The sequence below is a fragment of the Choloepus didactylus genome, chromosome 6 (assembly GCF_015220235.1).
Source record: "Choloepus didactylus isolate mChoDid1 chromosome 6, mChoDid1.pri, whole genome shotgun sequence".
NCBI lineage: Eukaryota > Metazoa > Chordata > Mammalia > Pilosa > Megalonychidae > Choloepus > Choloepus didactylus.
The window spans coordinates 34,415,925-34,435,836 of NC_051312.1; the positions used below are offsets into that span (position 1 = coordinate 34,415,925).

Here is a 19,912-nt window from a genome sequence, read left to right on the forward strand (position 1 = left end):
GAGCTGAAAGGGGCACAGCGCAGCCCACCACCTCTGTTGCTGGTGTCAATCCTGGAGGTTTCCTAACAGATGTTACTGTCCCACCAATCAGGATTTCCTCAAGTCAAGCATTTATTTATTCATCCGTTTATTTATTCAGCCAGTATCACTGAGGGAGGGCTATGGTGGCAGGTTCTGGGGATAAAATGGTGAGCCGGGGAGACGATAACTTGCTCAACCAAAGCTCACAGTCCGGGGGGGTATAACAAGAGAGACCCCATGCTACTGCAAGGTCAGTGCTGCGGAGGGGCTTGGTGGGATTATGGGGACTTGGAGCTAGAGCCTGTACCTAGGGGTTGTTGGTGGACTCCCAGGGGGGTGTGAGAGCTAAGCTGAGACCCTGGAGAAAAGGAGACAGTGGTGTTCCAGGCAGGGGAGGAAAGGATCACACAGAGGCTGCAGGCCATGTTACGCATCAATGGGGAGCCCACGCCACCATGAATGGAGAGCGGGATGTGGGCCTCCAGTCCCAAAGTTGGAAGGGGTGCAGGAATAGCCAGCCAGATGCTCGGGACCAACCCATCAGAAGGCCGGTCTCCCTCTCCTGAACCCTGCCTTACTCCTCACGTCCAACTCCTCGGCCCCTCTGAACCTGAAGCTTCTTAGACCAGCCCTGAAGCTCTGAGCACGGTGATGTGAGAAGGACTTAACAACCTGGACTCAACCAGAGAAGGATAACCAGCGTGGTGAGGGGCTCACCACCACCCCACCCAAGGGATACTCAGAGACTGGGGGCCTTCTGTCGGAGGGGACAACAAAGTTTGGACAAGGGATGTTGGTGATGGTAGTACAATGTTGTCAATATAATTCATATCCCTGAATTGTACATTTAAAAATGGTTAAAATGGGAAATTTTGAGTTGTAAACATATTACAACAATAAAAGTTAGAAAGAAAGACAGAGGAAGGAAGGAAGGAAGGGAGGGAGGGAGGGAGGGAGGAAGGAAGGAAGGGAGGGAGGGATTGGAGGTCCCTTAGTATGGACAAGAAAAGACCAGAGCAAAAGGAGCCATCATCAAGCGAGGAAGGACTGCCATGGGGAGGGGGAAGCAGGAGAAGGATCAGCCTGCACTTAGAGGAATGCAGATGTGATCGCAGTGGGGGAGCAGCTCCCCGAAAGACAGAACAGTCCTACAATAGGACAAGCAGCCTTGTGAAGTAGTGAGCTTCTTGTCACTGTGAGTGTTTAAGGAGAAGCTGAATGATCCACTACCAGGGAGGCCAAACAAAGGACTTCCCTACTGTTTCAGTTTTCCAACTGCTAAAACAATTAACATACGGTGGGTTGGCTTAACAAGAGGAATTTATTGGCTCATGATTTCAGATAGTAGAAGGCTTGGTATCTTCTGGATGGCAATCTTTGGGGTTCCTTGGCTTTTCTGTCATACAATGATGCACAGGGTGGCGTCTTCTTTCTCTTCCGGGTTCCGTTGACTTCCTGCTTCTGGCTGCTTCTTCTGCATCCAATTTCCTTTGCTTATAAGTACTTGAGCCATATTGGATGAAGGCCCACCCTGATTCAGTCTGGGTACACTTTAACTAATAACATCTTCAAAGGTCCTATTTACAAATGGGTTCACACTCACAGGACCAGGGTTTGAGACCTGGACATTCCCTTTGTAGGGGACAGATTCAATCCCCAAACCCACTTAGTGGAAATATGTCCTAAATGACCTCTAAAATGCTGCCTAAAACTAAGATTGCATGATTTGATGTGGACAAATCCTCAAAAAATACTATAAAAACATGAGTTATGGCCTTTTGGGTAAGCATGCTCCATGTGAATCAGAACACGCTTTCTGACCCTGGTAATAATTAATAAAGACAACAACAATAAAACATCACCAACAGCTGCAGATCATAGAGCCAGTTCTCTGTGCCAGTCTCTGTGGCAAGTACTCTAGGATATACTCTCACATTCTCACAATGCTATGAAGTAGCTACTGTTAATATCACAGTTTACAGATGAGGAAACTGAGCTTTAGCACCATTAGGTAACTAGCTCAAGATCACAAAGGAAATAAGTGGGGAAGCTAGAGTTGAAACTCGGCTCTCTGAGTGCACAATCCGTGTTCTTAACCACTCTCAAGAGTACTGGATGTTGCCCACTCCCCCCGAGCTCCACCCAACGACTCCATCAGAATCAACCAGCCAGGAATGTCCCACAGCCCTCTCTGACCTTGCAGCTTTGCTTCTGGTTTGAGCACATTTGTCATGTGGAGACTGGTATTTTAATAGGCGGGTACTCTGCTTGGTAGCTGAATGTTTGCCGTAATGGAGGATTCACCACCAGGGCTTCTCTACAAGGGGCAATAAGTGGAGGCTGCAGAGAGAGGGTTTTGAAAACCCCGATTTCCTTGCCACTTTTCAGGAATCCACTGAATCCATAAAGCATTCAGATTTTCAGCTCTGTGCCTCCTCTGAGAGCAAAGTGGTAACAAAAATGATTTCTGAAGCTGTTTGCAGTTGACAAAGCACTTTCATGCATCACCTTTGTTTTCTAGCCACTTCCCAGTTGAGCAAATCAAGACTCACAGAGATAAATGAGTCTGAACTTGAACTCCGACCTCTGCAACCCTCTGAAGTGAAGACCACTTAAGCTGGAAGGGGCCTCTTAAGATTATCCAGGCCCCTAGTTTCCTCACCTGCTATCCACAGATGGGTTTCTGGGGGTCCCTTAAAATACATGCAGCATTTTGGGAATATTGGCATATGAGTTTAACTTCCTAGGTGATTTTAAGAAGCTCAAGAACCCTCTTTTGTTGCTTAGATGTGGCCTCTCTCTCTAAGCTAACTCAGCAGGTGGACTTGATGCCTTCCCCTCAACATGGGACATGACTCCCGGACTTGGCATCACGGGATTAAGGAAGTCTTCTTGACCAAAAGAAGGAAGAGAAATGAGACAAAGTAAAGTTTCAGTGACTGAGAGATTTCAAATGGAGTTGAAAGGTCATTCTGGAGGTTATTCTTATGTATTATATAGATATCCCTTTTTAGTTTTAAGTGTATTAGAATAGCTAGAAGGAAATACCTGAAACCACTGAACTGTAATCCAGTAGCCTTGATTCTTGAAGGTGACTGTATAACTATATAGCTTTTATGGTGTGACTGTGTGATTGTGAAAACCTTGTGACTGCTACTCCCTTTATCCAGTGTACGGACAGATGAGTAAGAAAATAAAGACAAAAAGAGGTATGGGATGTTTTGGGTGTTCTTTTTTATTTTTATTTTTATTTTTTTGGAGTAATGAAAATATCCCAAAATTGATAGTGGTGATGAATGCACAACTATATGATGATACTGTGAACCACTGATTGTACATTTTGAATCTGGTATATGAATATATCTCAATAAAATTGCATTAAAAAAAACACTTGAGAACCACTGATCTAATCCAATCCCCCTAATTTAACTGATAAGGGAATTAGTATTTCCTTTTATTGTTCTAAACCTACCATTATCAAATTTCAAAAAGGCCCTAGAGACTTGTTAATGAGGCATGTTTAGGTACAATTCCAAATTCCACATCAGGGCTTTACATACGTTGATTTCACACTGCAATCCCCAACCCCCACCCCCTACCAGCAGTTTTTCGTGAAACCCATGTGGAGGTAACTGGGAATAATGACGCTGGCTGCGATGGGCTCAGCACCTGCCCCACACCAGGCAGGCAGCGTCCATCAACCTTCCCAACCACTCGCTGTGGTTTGTTCCATTATTATAGAAAAGAAAACTGGGGCTAGGAGAGAATAAGCCACTTGTCCAAAGACACACTTGCGGCCAGTGGAAGAGCCAGGATCAGAACCCAGGAATGCCTGAGTCCAGAGCTGGGGCATTATTATAACTGACTCGGACATTTTGCAAGCCCCTCTGCTAGGGCTGTCAAAGGCACCCAGCCATGGAACCAGCCCCAGGACCTACCACCCGCTTCCCTGCCCATGCAAGGCTTTACTCTTCTTGTAAGTCAATCCGGCTGCAGGTGAATGCAAAGAAAATTCTGAAGCCAATGGAACAGGCCCTGGGGCGGGACCATGATTTGCAGCATCAAGGAAGTGGCCTGAATCCTGTCTCTTAGTTAAGGCTTGAATGATGGGTGTTGGGACAGGGGTGGGGGAGATGCAGGAAAATCTGCCCATCAGTGAGGTAGCAAAATACAAAATACAATGGAATGAGTCTGCGGCCGGGGAGAAATCAGATGGAAATAAGCTGTAAATATGCTACAGATTGGAGGAATCTCCCCTGTTAACATGGTGGAAGGGAGTGGCTAATTGGGCTGATGTGGAAAGCACCCCACAGATTTGTTCAGTTCACAAAATGCACATCTATCATGGGCGGCCCTGCCCCGACAACCAGGGAAATGAGCAAAACATACTCGGACAAAAAGCAGAGGAATAAACAAAAGTTCCCACATACTCATCAGCAGAAACCAGGCAAGGAAAGGGAAACAACCTTATACCATATGCTTGAAAACTATTCCCTAAAGAAACAAGAAGTCTAGGTGTGGATGGGAAGAAGACCAAGGGGATGTCACATGGGCATGTGGATAGTAGCATCTGGGGCCTGGAGATTATGAGTTTGAGCTTTGGTTTGAAATCCTGGCCCCGTGATTAATCGTGTAGCCTTAGACAAGTAACTTGGCTTTTTAAGCCCTCAGTTTCCCAATCTGCAAAAGGGAGATAATAATTATATATGCAAATCATATAGAACACAATAAGTGGCAGCTATTGTTATTATTATTATCATTATCATTAGTATTTGCCTGCCACCTCTAACTAGAATTTGCTGAGGTCCCACTGGGTTTGGGTGCTGAGCTAAGCTCAGGTGTAGATCAGACTAAGCACAGCGGGTGTAGATTAGACAAGATCTCTGCCTCAGGAAACTTCCAAACACTAGGAAACCCCAACTGCCCTTTCGTCAAAGCTGGGAAGTTTACTAGAAATCAGTGTTTCTTAAACATATTCAGACATATTCCCAAGATCCCAAAGTTCCAGGAATCTTTAATGCAGTGCTTTCATTTTAAAAAATCAATAGAAGGGAATCACCATGATATTTCCACATCCATGAGAGTATTCTGTTTAGACGGCGTTGGCGCCTGTAGTTGTTCTCCTCCCCTCCCTTTCACCCTTCACCGTGTGACCTTGCACTAAACTCTGAGGTAGCCTGTCCTGCCTCACTTCTTGACTCTGGGCTCAGCCATGTGACTTGTTTGGCTAATGGGATGTTAACACTTATAATGCAAGCAACGGCTTGAAATGTGCTTGTGAGGATGGAATTGCCCTCTGTGTCCTCTGCCATCATCACAAGAAGTGATTCCCCAGAGAGCTCCTCCTCCGCCAGCCTGGGACCCAGAACAAACCCATGGAGCAGACCTGGGCTAGTCAGTCCACAGGGAGGCCTGGCTCCACCTGCAGCTAGAGGCAGAGCAGCCCAGCTGAGGCCAGCCCCACTCAGCCGCACCACAGTCAAATAGCAGATGCATACGAATTACATACTAATAAATGATGAACTGGAGTCAACCAGTAGATACATGAGCAAGAATAAATAATTGTTGTTCTGTGCCAGGACTCAACAAATCACGGTCTGCAGGCTAAGTTCAGCCCAACGCCTATTTTTGCACTGCCTGCCAGCTAAGAATAGTTTTCACATTTTTAAAAATGAAGATAAATTGAAAGACAACGACGACTTCATGGCATGAAAATAATATGAAATTCAAATTCCTGTATCCATAAATAAAGTTTTATTGAGACGTGCCACATTCACTTGATTATGATTGTCTATGGCTGCTTTTATGCTGCAACAGTGGAGTTGGGTAGTTGTGACAGAGACCAGGGCCGCAAACCCAAAAACATTTGTTATCTGGCCCTTTACAGAAGAAGTTTGCCAGCCCCCTGTTTTATGCCACAGTAACAACTGACTGATACAACCCCAATGGTTGCTACTTGTCATGAGCTAGTGAAAAAAGAACAGAGGCCAACTTAATATGTAAACAAGACATTCTGGCAAAGACAAGTTCAAGTGGCATCTTGGCAATTGCACTGACAAAAGATTCCCCAGTATTTCAAATGAGAAAAACAGCGGAGAAATAAAGATATCACAGGGCACCCACAGACAGATATGCCAAACACCAAAGACTGTGCATCTTAGGAGTCACCACCACATTCGCCTTACAAACAGCAGTGAGTTTCAGTATAACAACATCATCCATTGCATTAAATTGATTTTGTTAACTGGAATTATCTTGGTTTTTGCTCTGTTCATTTTATATTTGTAAATATTTTATATTTTATATTTATAGTTTAATTGTTATAAGAAATGTGTTTAATGAACTTTATGTACATACCATTTTAAGAAACATTAAGATAAAATTAACGTACATACACTGGGACTCCATGAATACACACACACAAAAATACCTGTACAACACCCATGTGCAAAATGCAACTGCTGAGGAGCCCTAGCTATAGAAAGTCAAGTTAGAAGCTGGTTGATATTAAGTACAAAACTCTCAGAAAGTTCATGTTTGGACCCAAGTGCGTACAATAGAGGGCAAAGCTGGACTTAAATACAATCTAAAAACTGATGACATCTGGGCCAGTTCAGAACAGTTTCTAAAGATCAACTTTTATTCCAGTATAACAGATATTGAGAATTATAAACTCAGTTCCAGCACAAGTGGTTCACTAGCATATGATCTTTTCTGGGGGAAATCTTTGGTTTGATTGGTGACTCAATGACCAAACTACCAGCATTTATCCAACAGCTATACAAACTGAGCCTAATTAATGCTTCTTATAGTAAGAGGAATGTTATGACTGAGATGCACATTTCAACTTTTGGAAAAGTTGATATTCAGTCCATAGCATCTTAGAATCCAAGAAAAGTGGCTTTTTCTACTTTTCTACATCATCTTCCACTTTGCCCTCTAAGCACACTCTGTACATCTGCTATACCCTATTACCAACGCTGCCTCAACATTACCCGTGTGCTCCTGGGCCTTGGTACATGCTGTGTCCACGGCCTGGGATGCCATGTCCCCTCAGTTCCTGGCCATTTGCTTCAACTCATCCCTCACAGCCTGATTCAGGCCCAGAAGCAATGACACGCCAGTAGCAATGTGCACACCTAAGACCCAGGGATCGTGGTTCCTAAACACCATCCCCAGCTAAAAGGAGTCAGAGCTCCTAAGAAAATGGCTGGTCACAGAACCGGGGCAGGAAAAATGAGCCTGGAACATCTTTTTGTGCCAGAAAGAAGAAAGTGCTCACACAATGATGCGGATACTTCAAAAGACAAGGAGCCAGTCTGAAAGGGCTCCCACTGGCCAAATATAAACATCAAAATGAATAATGACAGGAATGGACTATAGCACATTGAATAAACAAAGAATTCAAGAGTCTATATTGAAATGAAAAAGAATTTTAAGGGGGATGGGATAGGGAGAAAGCTGCATACTTTTGTTTACAGAAGATTGCCAAGAAATAAATGTAGAAGGAATGGAAGAAATAGAAAAATCATTTTAAGTCATGAATAATAATCGATATAGGCAAGAATCATCAGCAGTTGGTAAAACTGTTGGCTGGAATAAGACATGGAGAAATGCCCTAGACACCATCTTAATCAACTAATACCACCAACGACAAGACAAACTGGCATCATGTATCTCCTGATACCACATAATGAGAAAGACACATTATCTGCACTAAAAATACACAATCTGAATCTAACATGAGGAAACAGCCAGACAAATCCAAACCGTGGAAACTTCTGCAAACAATTCTCCTGGACCCTTCAAAAATTTAATATCATGAAAGAGAAAAAAAAAAAATGAGGCACAGGAACTATTTTAGAATAAAGGATACACAAGAGACAGGGCAATTAAATGCAATGTGTGACACCTGAGTGGGTCCTGGATGGGGTGAGAAATGAAAAATGACTTTATTTGTGGCAACTGAGGAAATCTGAATATGGAGTGCAGACGGTATTGTATCCATGTTCAATTTCCTGGGTATAATAATTATATTGTGGTTATAGAGGACAGAGGTCAGCAAACCACCACCCAGAGGCCAAATCCAGCCCATTTGTTTTTAATGCAGCCCAAGGGCTAAGAATGGTTTTTACATTTTTTATTGATTGGAAAAAAAAGAGAATACCTTGTGACACTTGAAAATTACATGAAATTCAAATTTCAGTGTTCATAAATAAAGTTTTATTGGAACACAGTTGTGCTCAATCATTCATGTGTTGTGCACTTTTTACAACGGCAGAGTTGAGTAGTTGCTGCAGAGGCCCTGTGGCCTGCAAAGCCTGAAATATTTACTGGGTAGCCCTTTTGCCGACCCCTAATATAGGAGAACTCCTTGTTCTTAGGAGATACAGATGAAGTATTAAAAGGTAAAGTATCATGATATTTGCAACTATATCTCAGACAGTTCAGCAAGAAAACAAAAAAGGGTGTGTGCGTTTGTGCATGTAGGTATATATAGAGAGAGTGATAAAGCAAATGCTATAGAGTGTTAGCAACTGGTGACTCTAGATGCAGGATGTGTGAGTGCTCATTTGACTATTCTTACAACTTTTCTATAGATTTTGAAATTTTCAAAATAGTTTATAGAAATTCAGCAAGCACGAAAGGCATGTGCGCACACACACACACACACACACACATGTGCATGCATGCACCCACATGCCCAATCTGTCTCAACTGTCCCTTCTTTTGCAAAACCTTCTTGGACAAGCCCTTTATTCCTCTTATTTCTGTGCTCCCTGCAAACTTGGTAAAACCTGCCTACTCTCGTTCACTTCTCCTGGGGTTGCAACTGTCGGCTTACACCTCCATCTACTGCAGTTACTCAGGGTTTCTCAGACTCTATTCTGGAGGGTGTGCCATGAGCTTTTGCACGTCCAATCTCAAGTTTTTAAATAAATCCGTTTCATGACAGAAGCTGAAATGGAAAACACTGAAACACCACTTCACATCCGCTTCTCCCCAGAACAGGAGGAGCCCGACATGCAGGGGGCTGGCTAATGGGGGTGAGCAGTCGCATCCAAGCGTCCTCACCTCCTGCCCAGCTCAGGACCCAGAAGGGCTGGTGCTTTCATGTTAGGGACAGAATAACTGGTAGCTGACCACTCCCCTCTTCCCAGTGGCTGCCAGGTTTGGACCCTGTTTAGTTAAATGTGCACATATAGGTCATCACGGTATGCATTTTTAGCCTTATTCCTGGCTCCATTTAGGGTTTCCACCCTTGTTTTCCTGTCTTCCCTTTCTCCCACTTTTAATAGGTGATCATGTTATATTTCATGTATCCTGCTAGGCTGCCCTAAGTCCTTTCTGGAACAAGACTGGCTGTAAGAGAAAAACTGAAATGGCAACACTGTGCTGGCCTCCTCTTCCTTATATCTCATTACCAAACCATACGGCCTCAGAGCACCCATGAGTACCTCATGCCCACAACTTCACCTCCGGCCTGCACCATCTGAGGGCAGCCTGTGCAACTTCAGCAATGATTTATGGAATTTGCAATTTCCAGATAGATGATAAAGCAGAGGAAGGGACATTTCTTTTCTAAACAGCCAGAAGTGAGTATAAAACTCCTACACTGGAAGCCAGGACAAGAAGGAGGAATGCAACATGTAAATGGCTGTTTGGTCCATCTAATCCCAGGCCCTGTCCTTGTACCACACTGCACACAGGGACCAGCTTTCTGTGATGCGGGGGTGAGAGGAGACAGAGGGAGCCTATGCTGAGCAGGCAGGATGGGTAGAATAGAGTCACCTAGGGCAAGGAGGTGGGAACAGGTGTGACAGGTAGGGGAGACAGGGTTCTGGAGCCAGACTGCACGAATTCAAACCCCACCTCAGCTACCTGCTAGCTGTTTATCTTTGTGCAAAATGACTTATTCTCTCCAGGCCTCAGTTTTCTCAGCTGGGCAATGGATAGAACAATAACTCTCACACAGGGGCGTGGTTAGGATCAAAGGAGATTATGCTGTCAGCACTGAGCACAGCCCCTGGCAGGTAGTAAGCACTCGGTAAATATTAACAGCTACGCTTCTCGTTATCACCATCGTCATTTCTACTGGAGTAGAGCATACTCCAGTTGGAGGAGTTGTAGAAAACAGTGTGTTTTGTTGGACGGGTGCCATAGCTTTTGAAGGCAGGCAGAGAGGGTCAGGAAAAGACAATACCAAGTATGGCTTTGGGACAGGATTTGACAAATGAATGCAGTTTGTTTAGGACGTGGGGCTTTCAGACCCTGGACCCACATCAGTGCCATGGCCCAGCCCGCCCCTGCCCTCCCCTCCTGCCCATACTCAGCACGTCATCTGAGCGGGCAGGAGGAAGCAGAAGTTTTTTTTTCCCAAATGAGACCCAAACACTCCCTCCCAAAACATATAAGCAGACCCCACTTTTTTTTTGCACATCTATTCATGGCTGCTCACCTTTCAGGATTACAGAGGTCAAAGCCTCCACGTGGTCCTCTGACCTCCAGCCACACCCTCCCTGCATCCACCAGCTTGCCTCTTGCCACAGACCGGTGCTCCAGCCCAGCTGCTGGGGAGCGCCTCCTTTCCCTGGCTCAGGGAGCCTGACAAGGAACCTCCAGGGGAGAAGCATTCCCGGCCTCCAGCCCCACCCCCTGAACTGCGGGCCACACCTATTCTTGCCTGGGCGGAGCCAGTCTACCACCAAGCTGCCAACTCCAAGGCTTCCTCTGCTTCCTTTCCTCCTGACACATGCCAGGCAGCAAACCTGGGGGAGTGTGTCTGCTGTAGAGACCCCAACCTTCCTTGGCTGGGCAGTTCCAAGACAAGGACTCTGGTGGGAGGGATTCCTAAGAGCCCTTCCCTGTGATTTTTCCCACAGGCTGGGAAGCCATCAGCCTCCTCTGCTGAGCTTCTACCCATCCTTCAAAACCCATCTCCAATCTACCCAATTAAAATCAGTCCTGTTTCTCTGTGCCCCTACAGCCCTCTCTGCAGCACTGCCATCACCAGCACACTCTGCCTTTGTATGACTTGGCTGGGAATGAGACTCCTCCTCTCTGACCTGCCGTGGCTCTGGCTCCCACAACTGGACCACAGGCTCCATAAGAACAGGGTGCAAACTTCATGCATTCCTATTACCTCCACACCTCCCTGCTTAGGGCCTTGTGCTTGGGAGTTGCTCTGTAGGTGTCTCTGCAGTTGGGCTGAATTTGGACAGGTAACCACACCTGGCCCAGGTGCTATTAAGTGCTCCACCCCCTTAGTCATGTCTCTCCATCAAGGACTCCTTCAAGTCCCTTGGCATCACGGAGAAGCCCTGTCCTGAAGGAACCCAAGCTCCACCAAGCCCTGGCTACGGAAGTTGGGCCACTTAATCTCTCTGGCCCTGTGTTTCCTTATCTGACCAAGAGGGGCAGTATGTCCACCTTGTACTGAAGGTGCCCGGTATGCACCTGGCATAGAATAATCGCTCAGTAAGTAAGCACCAGGTGTTTTAAACAAGTCCACCACACTGCTGGCTCCTCTTCTCACCTAACTTATACTGCAACCCACAGCAATCTGGCTTCTGTCAGTGAAGCTGCTCCAGCCCAGGGCACCAGGACCTCAGCTTTCAGTTCTCAAGCTTGATCCGCTATGGCACTGACCTCACTGACTATCCCTCCTGCCCCTCACTTCTAACTCATTCTTGGAGACATGACATCCCTGCTTTGCCTTCCCATTCTGCTCCTTCTCTGGCTTCTTTCATTGGCTCCTCTCCTCTGAGGATTCCTTAAGCTCTGGCATTCCGCCTTCCCAAACACACTGGCTGTGGGTCATCTCCCAGGGCTTCAAATGCATTTATTGTACACTCAGTTTTCCCCTAGAGCTAGACATCCCCTACAGCCAGGCCCACACACCCACACACCTCTAAACACTCCACCTGGGCATCTCACAGGCCCCTCAAACTCTACTCCGCAACCTGTACTTGCCTTCTCTGTTCTCCTCAACCTCAGGCCACCTGCTTCCACCTCTCTGCATGGTTAGCTGACATTCCTTACAAATATATAAGCCTACTCTGTAAGTTTTCTGTGGCTGCTGTAACAAATTACCACAAACTTATGTGCCTGAAACAACACAACTTTATTATCTTCTAGTTCTGGTAGTCAGAAGTCATAAAATCAAGGTGTCAGCAGGGCTGCATTCCTTCTGGAGACTCTAGCGGAGAATACATTTCCTTGCCTTTTCTAGCTTTGAGGCCTGCATCCCTTGGCTCATGGCCCCCTCCTCCATCTTCAAAGCCAGCAGCGTAGCATTTTCCAATCACTCTCTATTTCTGACTCTGACCCTCCTGCTTCCCTCTTATAAGGAGTTTACCTAGAAAATCCAGGATAATCTCCCCATCTCAAGATCCTTAATAACCTCTGCAAAGTCCCTTCTGCTATATAAAGCAACATATTTGCCAGTTCCAGGGATTAGGACCTGCATATCTTCAGGGGGCCATTACTCAGCTACCCCACATATCTACCTTCATCCACTCTGATCTTCGGGACCATCTCTCCAGTGACAGTGAGTGTCAATTCATCTCATTTCCATGGCTAATGACTCCATCTCAAGAAATTAAGACCTTCTCAAGAAGTTTAGAAACTCATCAACCATACCTTTTCTCTGCTCAATGTGCAACCACTCCATTTCTTCAGCAGGAGCCTTCCTGTTGGCTTTTGAAAGATGCTCAAGGCTTTCTACTTCCTGGATCCCACTTCCTCCTCCAGCTAGAATTCCACTATCTCTGATCTCTCTCTCTTTCACTTCTGAGAAGTGACTCTACTCAACACCTCCATTCTACTCAGGTTTCCAGGCCCATCACTCTTCTGTAAGTCTTTTCAACTTCTGCACTATTGACATTAGGGCTGGATAATTCTTCATTGTGGGGGCTGCCCTTTGCACTGTGGGATGTTTAGCAGCATGATGGGCCCCTACTTTCTAGATGCCAACAGCATCCTCCCTTCCCCCTGAGTTGTGACCAAAAATGCCTCCAAACATTGCAACTGTCCCCTGGGTGGAAAATTCACCCCCAGTTGAGAACCACTGCTCTAGGTAACAGCTCTCTCTCTAAGGTTACCAACTGGCTTCTCTGGCACAAAATTAATGGCCCTCTGTCACTTCGCTTCTCAGCAGAATTTGGTACTGTTGGCCATTCTGGCCCTCTTGAACTTCTCTTCTCCCTTGCTTCCAGGATACCCACTCTCCTGGTTTCCCTCCTACCTCTCAGGCCATCTTTCTCCTTTTCAGGATTAAGATCCCATCCTGGAACACTGCTGAAGTTCCTCAAAGCTCAATCTTAGGCCTCTCCACTTCTTGCTCAACCCTTTCTCTCTAGGTGGTCCCCTCCATGTGTCCAGCACAACTGTCTACCTATGCACAGGTGACTTACACTGTGACATCTTCAAGCCCTCTCTCTGAGCTCCGAGCCCATATATCCAATTGCCTACTTGACATCAGAACTTGGCTATCTTGACGCCACTCCAAATTCAAGAAGGCCAAAACCCAAATCACGATCTTTCCCAGTCCCCCTCCAGCATTCCCCATTTCCCAGTGAAGGGCACCATCACCGTCAAGGAGTTGTCCTTGACACACCCACTCCCTTCCTTATGCCGATTAGTCTCTTTCCAAGTCAGACATCTTTCATCTGATGTATCTCACACAATAGTTCACTTGTCTCCATCTCCTCTAACCCCACCTTGAGCACAAGTCATCACCAATTCAGAGAACCACCACAGCCCTCTAACTGGGGCATGGGCACACATTCTTGACCAAAGCCCACCACTCCCCCTGTATCAGTTCTACAGGCTGCAGCCAAAGTGACCCTTCTGAAGCACAAACGTGACAAGGTCATCCCCTACCCCATCCCTACCCCTGCTTAGGACAATCTAAAGGCTTCTCACTGTTCTTAAAAACAAAGAGCAAATGTTCTAATTTTGCCCACTGGGCTCTCCATGGGCAGGCCCCCATTTTTTTCTCTAGGCCCCCATGTTTGCTGCACTCCAAGCATGCTGGCCTTCCAAGTGCTTGAGCATTCAGTATGCTGTCTCTCTCCTGCCCCAGGGCCTTTACGCTTGCTATTCCACTCACCTGGATGACCCGCGCCAATCTTCGCTCGGTAGGTATTTTCTTTCAATTGCTGCTCAATTACCACCTCCTCTGAAAGTCTTCCCTGATCTCCCCTGGCACATCAACTCACCTGTCTATCCACTCTCACCCAGCTTCCCTGCCTCTCCTTTACCTTTCAGAGTTGTAAGTTTACATTTATTTATCTTATCCCTCGATTAATTCTGTCTCCTCCATGGTAAGCTCCACAGGGCAGTATTTATATCTGATTTAGCCTATGCATGTATCCCCAGGGCCCAGCCTAGTGCCTGGAACAAAGGAAAAACTCAAGAAGTATTTGTTTACTGAAGAATGAAAGCTAATCCTACCCACTGACCCCCATGCTTGCCTTTTTCTATTGATCTACCTTCCCCATCTCTCTCCAGGGACTCAAGTTGGAATCCTCAGTCATCTTTGATAACCCTTCCTCCTTACATCATTGAAAACTCCTCTTCCTCACCCCTACATCCCATCCTACAATAACTCTAGGGGATGCTCCTTCCTAACTCTCTCCCAAACCTGAGTTCAAGGCACATCTTTTCTCACCTGAACCCCTGGACCAGCCTCTTAACCTGGAATTCCCCATTCTCCAGGCTGCAGTCTGACTGGGTCACACCTCTGCTCAATATACCTCAATGGCGCTCCAAGGCTCACAGGATGAAACATATACCTATCCCGGCTCATGAAATGCAGCATGATCTGGCCTGACCTCCCTCTTGAGACAAGTTCTGGCTACTCGTCTTCTCATGCTCATCGCTGCCGCCACACCGGACTTCTGCAAGTTCCTCTGAATGGGTCAAACTCTCTCTCTCAGCTGTTCTGTCTACTGGAGCATTTTTCTGTCCCCTCTTCCAACACAAACTGCTACACATTCTTCTTCAAACTCAAACCAGCTAATAATAATTATAGATGATGTTCACTGCACACTTACTAAGTGCAAGCACAACTCTAAGAGTTTTATAGTAGACTCATTTAGTCTTCACAAACAACTATTACAAAACAGGCACAGAGGTTAAGTGACTTGTCCAAGTTCATATTAGATAATAAACAGCAAAGCTAGCTGAGATTATGGACTTGGGTTCCAGGGTGCAAATTCCTAGGCACTATGAACACTGCCATTTCCCTCTACACTACCTTCCCAGATTTTCCCGGAGTCCCACTTCAATAGTAGTTATCACATGTGTGTGTACTTGTTCACTGCCCACCCAGCTCCCCCCACCAGACCACTCCCTGAGGGCAGGGACCATGCCTGTTTTGTTGAAGGCTTTCCCTCCAGCATCTAGCATGGTACCTGGCACTGCTGCACTCCCCACAGCACCCAGCTCCAAGCCACCCACTCCAGAGGAGGGGTTGGGTGAACCCTTTGTGAATGCCATCGAATGGCCCACCAGAGACACACAGGAGAATTCTTGGGAAAGTCAGCCCGAGTTCTGCCTGGCTGGCTGGCTGTGAGTTCTCTGGATACCCAGTACTGATTCTTCTGACTCCTCAGAGTGGCTCTTGGCCATTAAGTGTCATAGCTGCTCAACCTGGGCAATGGGACAGCAAGATGCATCACCCATACCTCGGCATGATAACAAGATAACAGAAAAGCTCTTGGCCAGTCTGGGGCAGCATACAGCTCCCCCTGCTGGTTCCCTCCCATGTTCCTTGGTTCTCTCTTATGGAAGACATTCCCAGGGGCACTCACCAGCCATGAGAAGAAGCCAGCTGATTTGTCCTGAGTGGAGATCTGCCCCTCATATGGGCCAAAAGATGTGGCCCTTGGGAATGACCCTTCGTTTATGCATCGCACGTCGTTCTCTCCACTGGCTTCCTTGACCACCTCTATGCCCTGTGGGATGGTGAGAGCTGCCCGGTCTGGGAGGCCAACAGGCACTGGCGTGTCGGACACAAACACTGGGGGCCCATGGTTCGGGCACTCATCCACAAAGTATTCCTGGCAGGACTCACAGACTGGAGGGATAGAAAGAGGGGGGAGGGCCTCAGTTTTTGCAAGGAGGTAGGACCCACCTAGAGGAAGCCCACCCTAAGGACAGCACAAGGTAGTGGAAAGCACATCACCTATGACTCAGGAGTCCCAGCCCTGGCGCCACCCCAGCCAGCCACAGGTCCCTGGGTTGTCAGTAACAATAACCCATTACCCTCCCTGGGGCTCAAAGAACATGCCTGCCAAGACCAAAGAAATTTTTGTCTCAAGCTTGAAAAAGTAGACGAAAGAGCATGGCTTTGAAGTCAGACGGGTCTGTTTGGAATTGCAACTGGGTATCTGTGGGCTGTGGGACCCGAGGCTGGGTACTTCACCCCCACCAAGCCTCAGTGTCCTCACCTATAAAATGGGGCCAACAATAGCCACTTCAATGGCTAATGATGAGCATTGCCCGAGGCCTGGACCTGGGCCTGGTACAGAATGGGCAAGCCCCTTGGCAAGGAGATGGGAACGGGGCTGAATGAGAAGTAGCCCAGAGCCCCAAGCTCCACTTACACCAGAAGTCCACTTGCTGAAAGCTTTTGGGCATGATGAGGTCACGCTTCCCCTTCAGTTTCTTGTGCTCAACTTCCATGGCCGAGGGATCTGGTCTCCTAGAGCTGGCCAGGACAGGGGCCAGTAAAGAAAGCAAATACATCATCAGAAAGTGAGAGGCTGGTGGGGAGAGAAGCCGGGGGCCTGATGGAGGATCCTAGCCACCTGCCTGTCCTGCTTAGGGGGTGGTGGAGAGGTAGGGCCCTGAGACTGTGCCCAGGCCTGTTTGGGCCACTGCTTGGGTTTTCTAGGGTCTGTGCTCCCCTCTGGCCCCAGGAGTTGCCTGGAGTAGGGTCAAGGAAGGTGAGCAGGGAGTAGGAGCTCCCGTCAGGGTCCCCAACCCACCTATCCTGGAGGCCCCCTTTCTTCCTCCTGCAACCCTACACAGGGCCTCACCAGGGCTGGCCATATTCCTGGTCGCGGAGAGGCGAGCAGACCTCCGTCTTCACCACTGTCACCATGTCCCCCACAGCAGCCTTGGTCTGCGCCAAGCACTCCTTCATGTTCTCAGTCATTCTGTTCTGGGGTCGCGGGAGGCAGGACAGGCACAGGAAGAGGATCAAAGAGACAGGGGAAGAGGGGTGAGTGGCGGAGAGGGCAAGCAGGGGTCCTGTGGAGTCTGGTTACCCTCCCTGCCATCCCCAGAGGAAGTGCTGAGAACACAGACAACAAAAACAGCTGTAGCCTGGCCAAGAGGAAATGCCATTTCTATCCTGGGCTGGTCCTGGGGACGACTGGAGCCACCAGCCCCATGGGGTCAGGGGCCAGGGGGACAGACCAGGCCAGGAGGCAGGGCTGGGAAACACAGCTTGCGCGCCAAGACCAAAGAAAGGGCAAAGGGCATAAGGAACCCACACATTAGCCTGGGCACAAAACTGCACAGGAGAGCAGGGGAGGGATCAAGTAAAATCCAGCTGGGGCAAAGAGGGGTGGGCAAACGAAATGGGTCCTTGGGGCACGGCGGCGGCACCCCTCACCCAGCCACTGCCAGGTACTGCAGCCAGGCCCACTTGGCCAGCGCAGGTACAGGCGGGGCTGGGGGTGCTGATGTGGACCACCCCCGGGCCCTCCCCGCAACCCTGACTCCAAGCCCCACCCCGCTCTCTCTAGGGGAGTCTCCCCGGCCTGCTGCTTACCGCCCTCCGCCATCGCGCCGGGCTTCAGCCCCTCCCTCGGCACCCCAGGGTCCTCATGCCAAGCCCAGGGACACTCTTCGGGCCGGGGCAAGCGCGCAGCTCGGGCTGGGACCGCGCTCGGCCCCAGGACTGGGCGAGCAGCGAGTGTGAGTCACTACCCGGGGCCCCGCTGGCCACACCCCTGCTCCTCGGCTAATCAGCCCCCTGCTCCCCACCGGGGCCCCAAAGCCGCCGGCGGCCTGGGAGGGGTGTGGGGAAACGTGACGGCTTGCCCCTCCTCCAAGCCGGCAGGGACCGGGGGCGCGGGCTGGGGGGTAGAGGGGGCACTGCCCGGACCGAGCCTCCCTGCCCCCAGCCCCCGGGGCACCCCAGTCCTCAGAGCCCGTGGGTCGCTCGGTCCTTGTGTCCGGCGGGGAAAGTGTGAGATCCCGAGATAAGGCCACGGCGACGCATGGGCCGAGCTCAGGGGGGCGGCGCGGGGGCCCGGTGCGGGCCTGGGCGGGGAGGGCGCGGGCTGGCTCTGTCCCTCTCACCAACCTTCCCGGCGGGGAGCTCCCTGCCCTGCCCGGCCCTGCCCAGCGCCCGCCCCCCGCCCGCCAGGCCCGGCATTCCTTGCGGGGGCATGTGGCTTCTTGCCGGCCCCGGGGGCACGCAGTTGGCTGGCGGCCGGGAGGGGCGCGCGCGGGGAGCTGGAGGAAGCGGGCGCGCGGGAGGGGGACTCCCCGCTGCAGGCCCCTCCCGGCCGGGGCTGCGGAGGAATTCCAGACCCTCCCGCGGGGCTCGGCCCCCTACTCTGGGCGGGGGGCGGCGGGCGGACGTCTGGTGCGGGCGATAGCCCCGCGCAGGGCTGGGCCGCGCGAGTGTCCAAGCCGGGAAGACGGGCGCTGTGGGGAGCAGGTCCGGGAAATGCGCGAGCAGCCCGCTGCGCGCCCTCCCAGCCTCCGGAGCCGACCCGGCACGGCGGCGGCGCGGCCTGCGGCGCTCCCAGAATTGACACCCAGCTCGCCGAGCCGCGGACTGCACCCCTGCTCCCTTCCGCGCTTGCACCGTGCTTCCTGGCATCTTTATACCAGGGGGCTCGACGCTTGTGGCTGGGCTGAACTCATAGCCCTTAGGGTGGTCAGGGGCCTTGGGCTTAGAGATGTCCACTGACTTGGTCACGCATTCCATTCCAGATGGAGTCTGCACTGGAACCTAGGATTTGGAGACAGGAGAACCCCAAAATTCAAGCATTGTTGAGGCCTGGGTCACCTCCGTGCTACCGGGTCAGTCCAGTCCTCTTCCAGAATGATGGATCACCCCATCACCCTATGTTGGGTTCAGGCCTAACCCTGAAGTCCAACTGGAAGAGTAGGCAAGGCCCAATGGATTTGTGAGATCACTGAAAACCCCCTGCCCTGAAGAGCAGTTCTCACTTGCATGTACAATATTCACACAGGACACATCCCTAGGCAGTAAAGCCTAGTGGTTGGGGGCCTGGGCTTTGGGACTGCACTGCCTGAGTTCAAATCTCACTGCTTGGCTGTGTGACCCTGGGCAGGTTATCTGACTTCTGTGTGCTCCCATTTCTTTTTCTGGATAATGTGGCAAATAGATTCTACTACAAACATTGCTGTATTAAATTGGCAGGGATGAATTTGGAGGCAGGTAGGCATCCTCTCTGCACATCCCATGAAGAAAGCTGATCAGGAATGTGGGTGTGAGTGACCACATTAAGAGGTGCCTTTAAATTCTCTCAAATGGATCTTTTTAAAGTTGAACATTTGCAAAGCCTGGCACTTTTATTAGAAACAGACTGCTTGGAGAAATTTTGCATTGTGCTCCCCTGCTCTGGCCCCTCTGCCCTCCACCAGCCCTACCCATAGGCCAGAGGACCTTTAAAACTACTGTGTCCTCCACCTGCAGCACACCTGGGAAACCCCTACCCATCCTTCAGCCCACAGTGTCCCCCCTCCCCATAATACCCTCTTCTTGCTCCATGTCCCTTTCCTTTCCTCTGTGGCACTTATCACTTCCATGTCTTTCTTTTGTTAACATGACTATTTGATTACTATCTCTCTCCTCAGATAACTGTAAGCTCCTCAAGGGCAGGTTGTGGACATT

General features: G+C 49.2%; 1 protein-coding gene across 6 annotated transcripts in view; it reads right to left on the bottom strand.

Moving 5' to 3' along the window:
* The window catches only part of PRDM11 (PR/SET domain 11), an 85,447-nt gene that overhangs the window by 35,604 nt on the left and 29,931 nt on the right, over positions 1–19,912 (bottom strand). For 5 of the 6 annotated variants that reach the window (XM_037838687.1, XM_037838688.1, XM_037838690.1 and 2 more), the window contains 3 exons: positions 17,070–17,194; positions 16,635–16,738; positions 15,840–16,105 (listed from right to left, as the gene is read on the bottom strand). In XM_037838687.1, the coding sequence (XP_037694615.1) occupies positions 15,840–16,105; positions 16,635–16,738; positions 17,070–17,188 (489 nt within the window). In that variant the 5' untranslated portion in view covers positions 17,189–17,194. Of the gene's footprint in view, positions 1–15,839; positions 16,106–16,634; positions 16,739–17,069; positions 17,195–19,912 lie in introns of those variants that run through there. The other variant, XM_037838689.1, reaches the window with a different exon arrangement.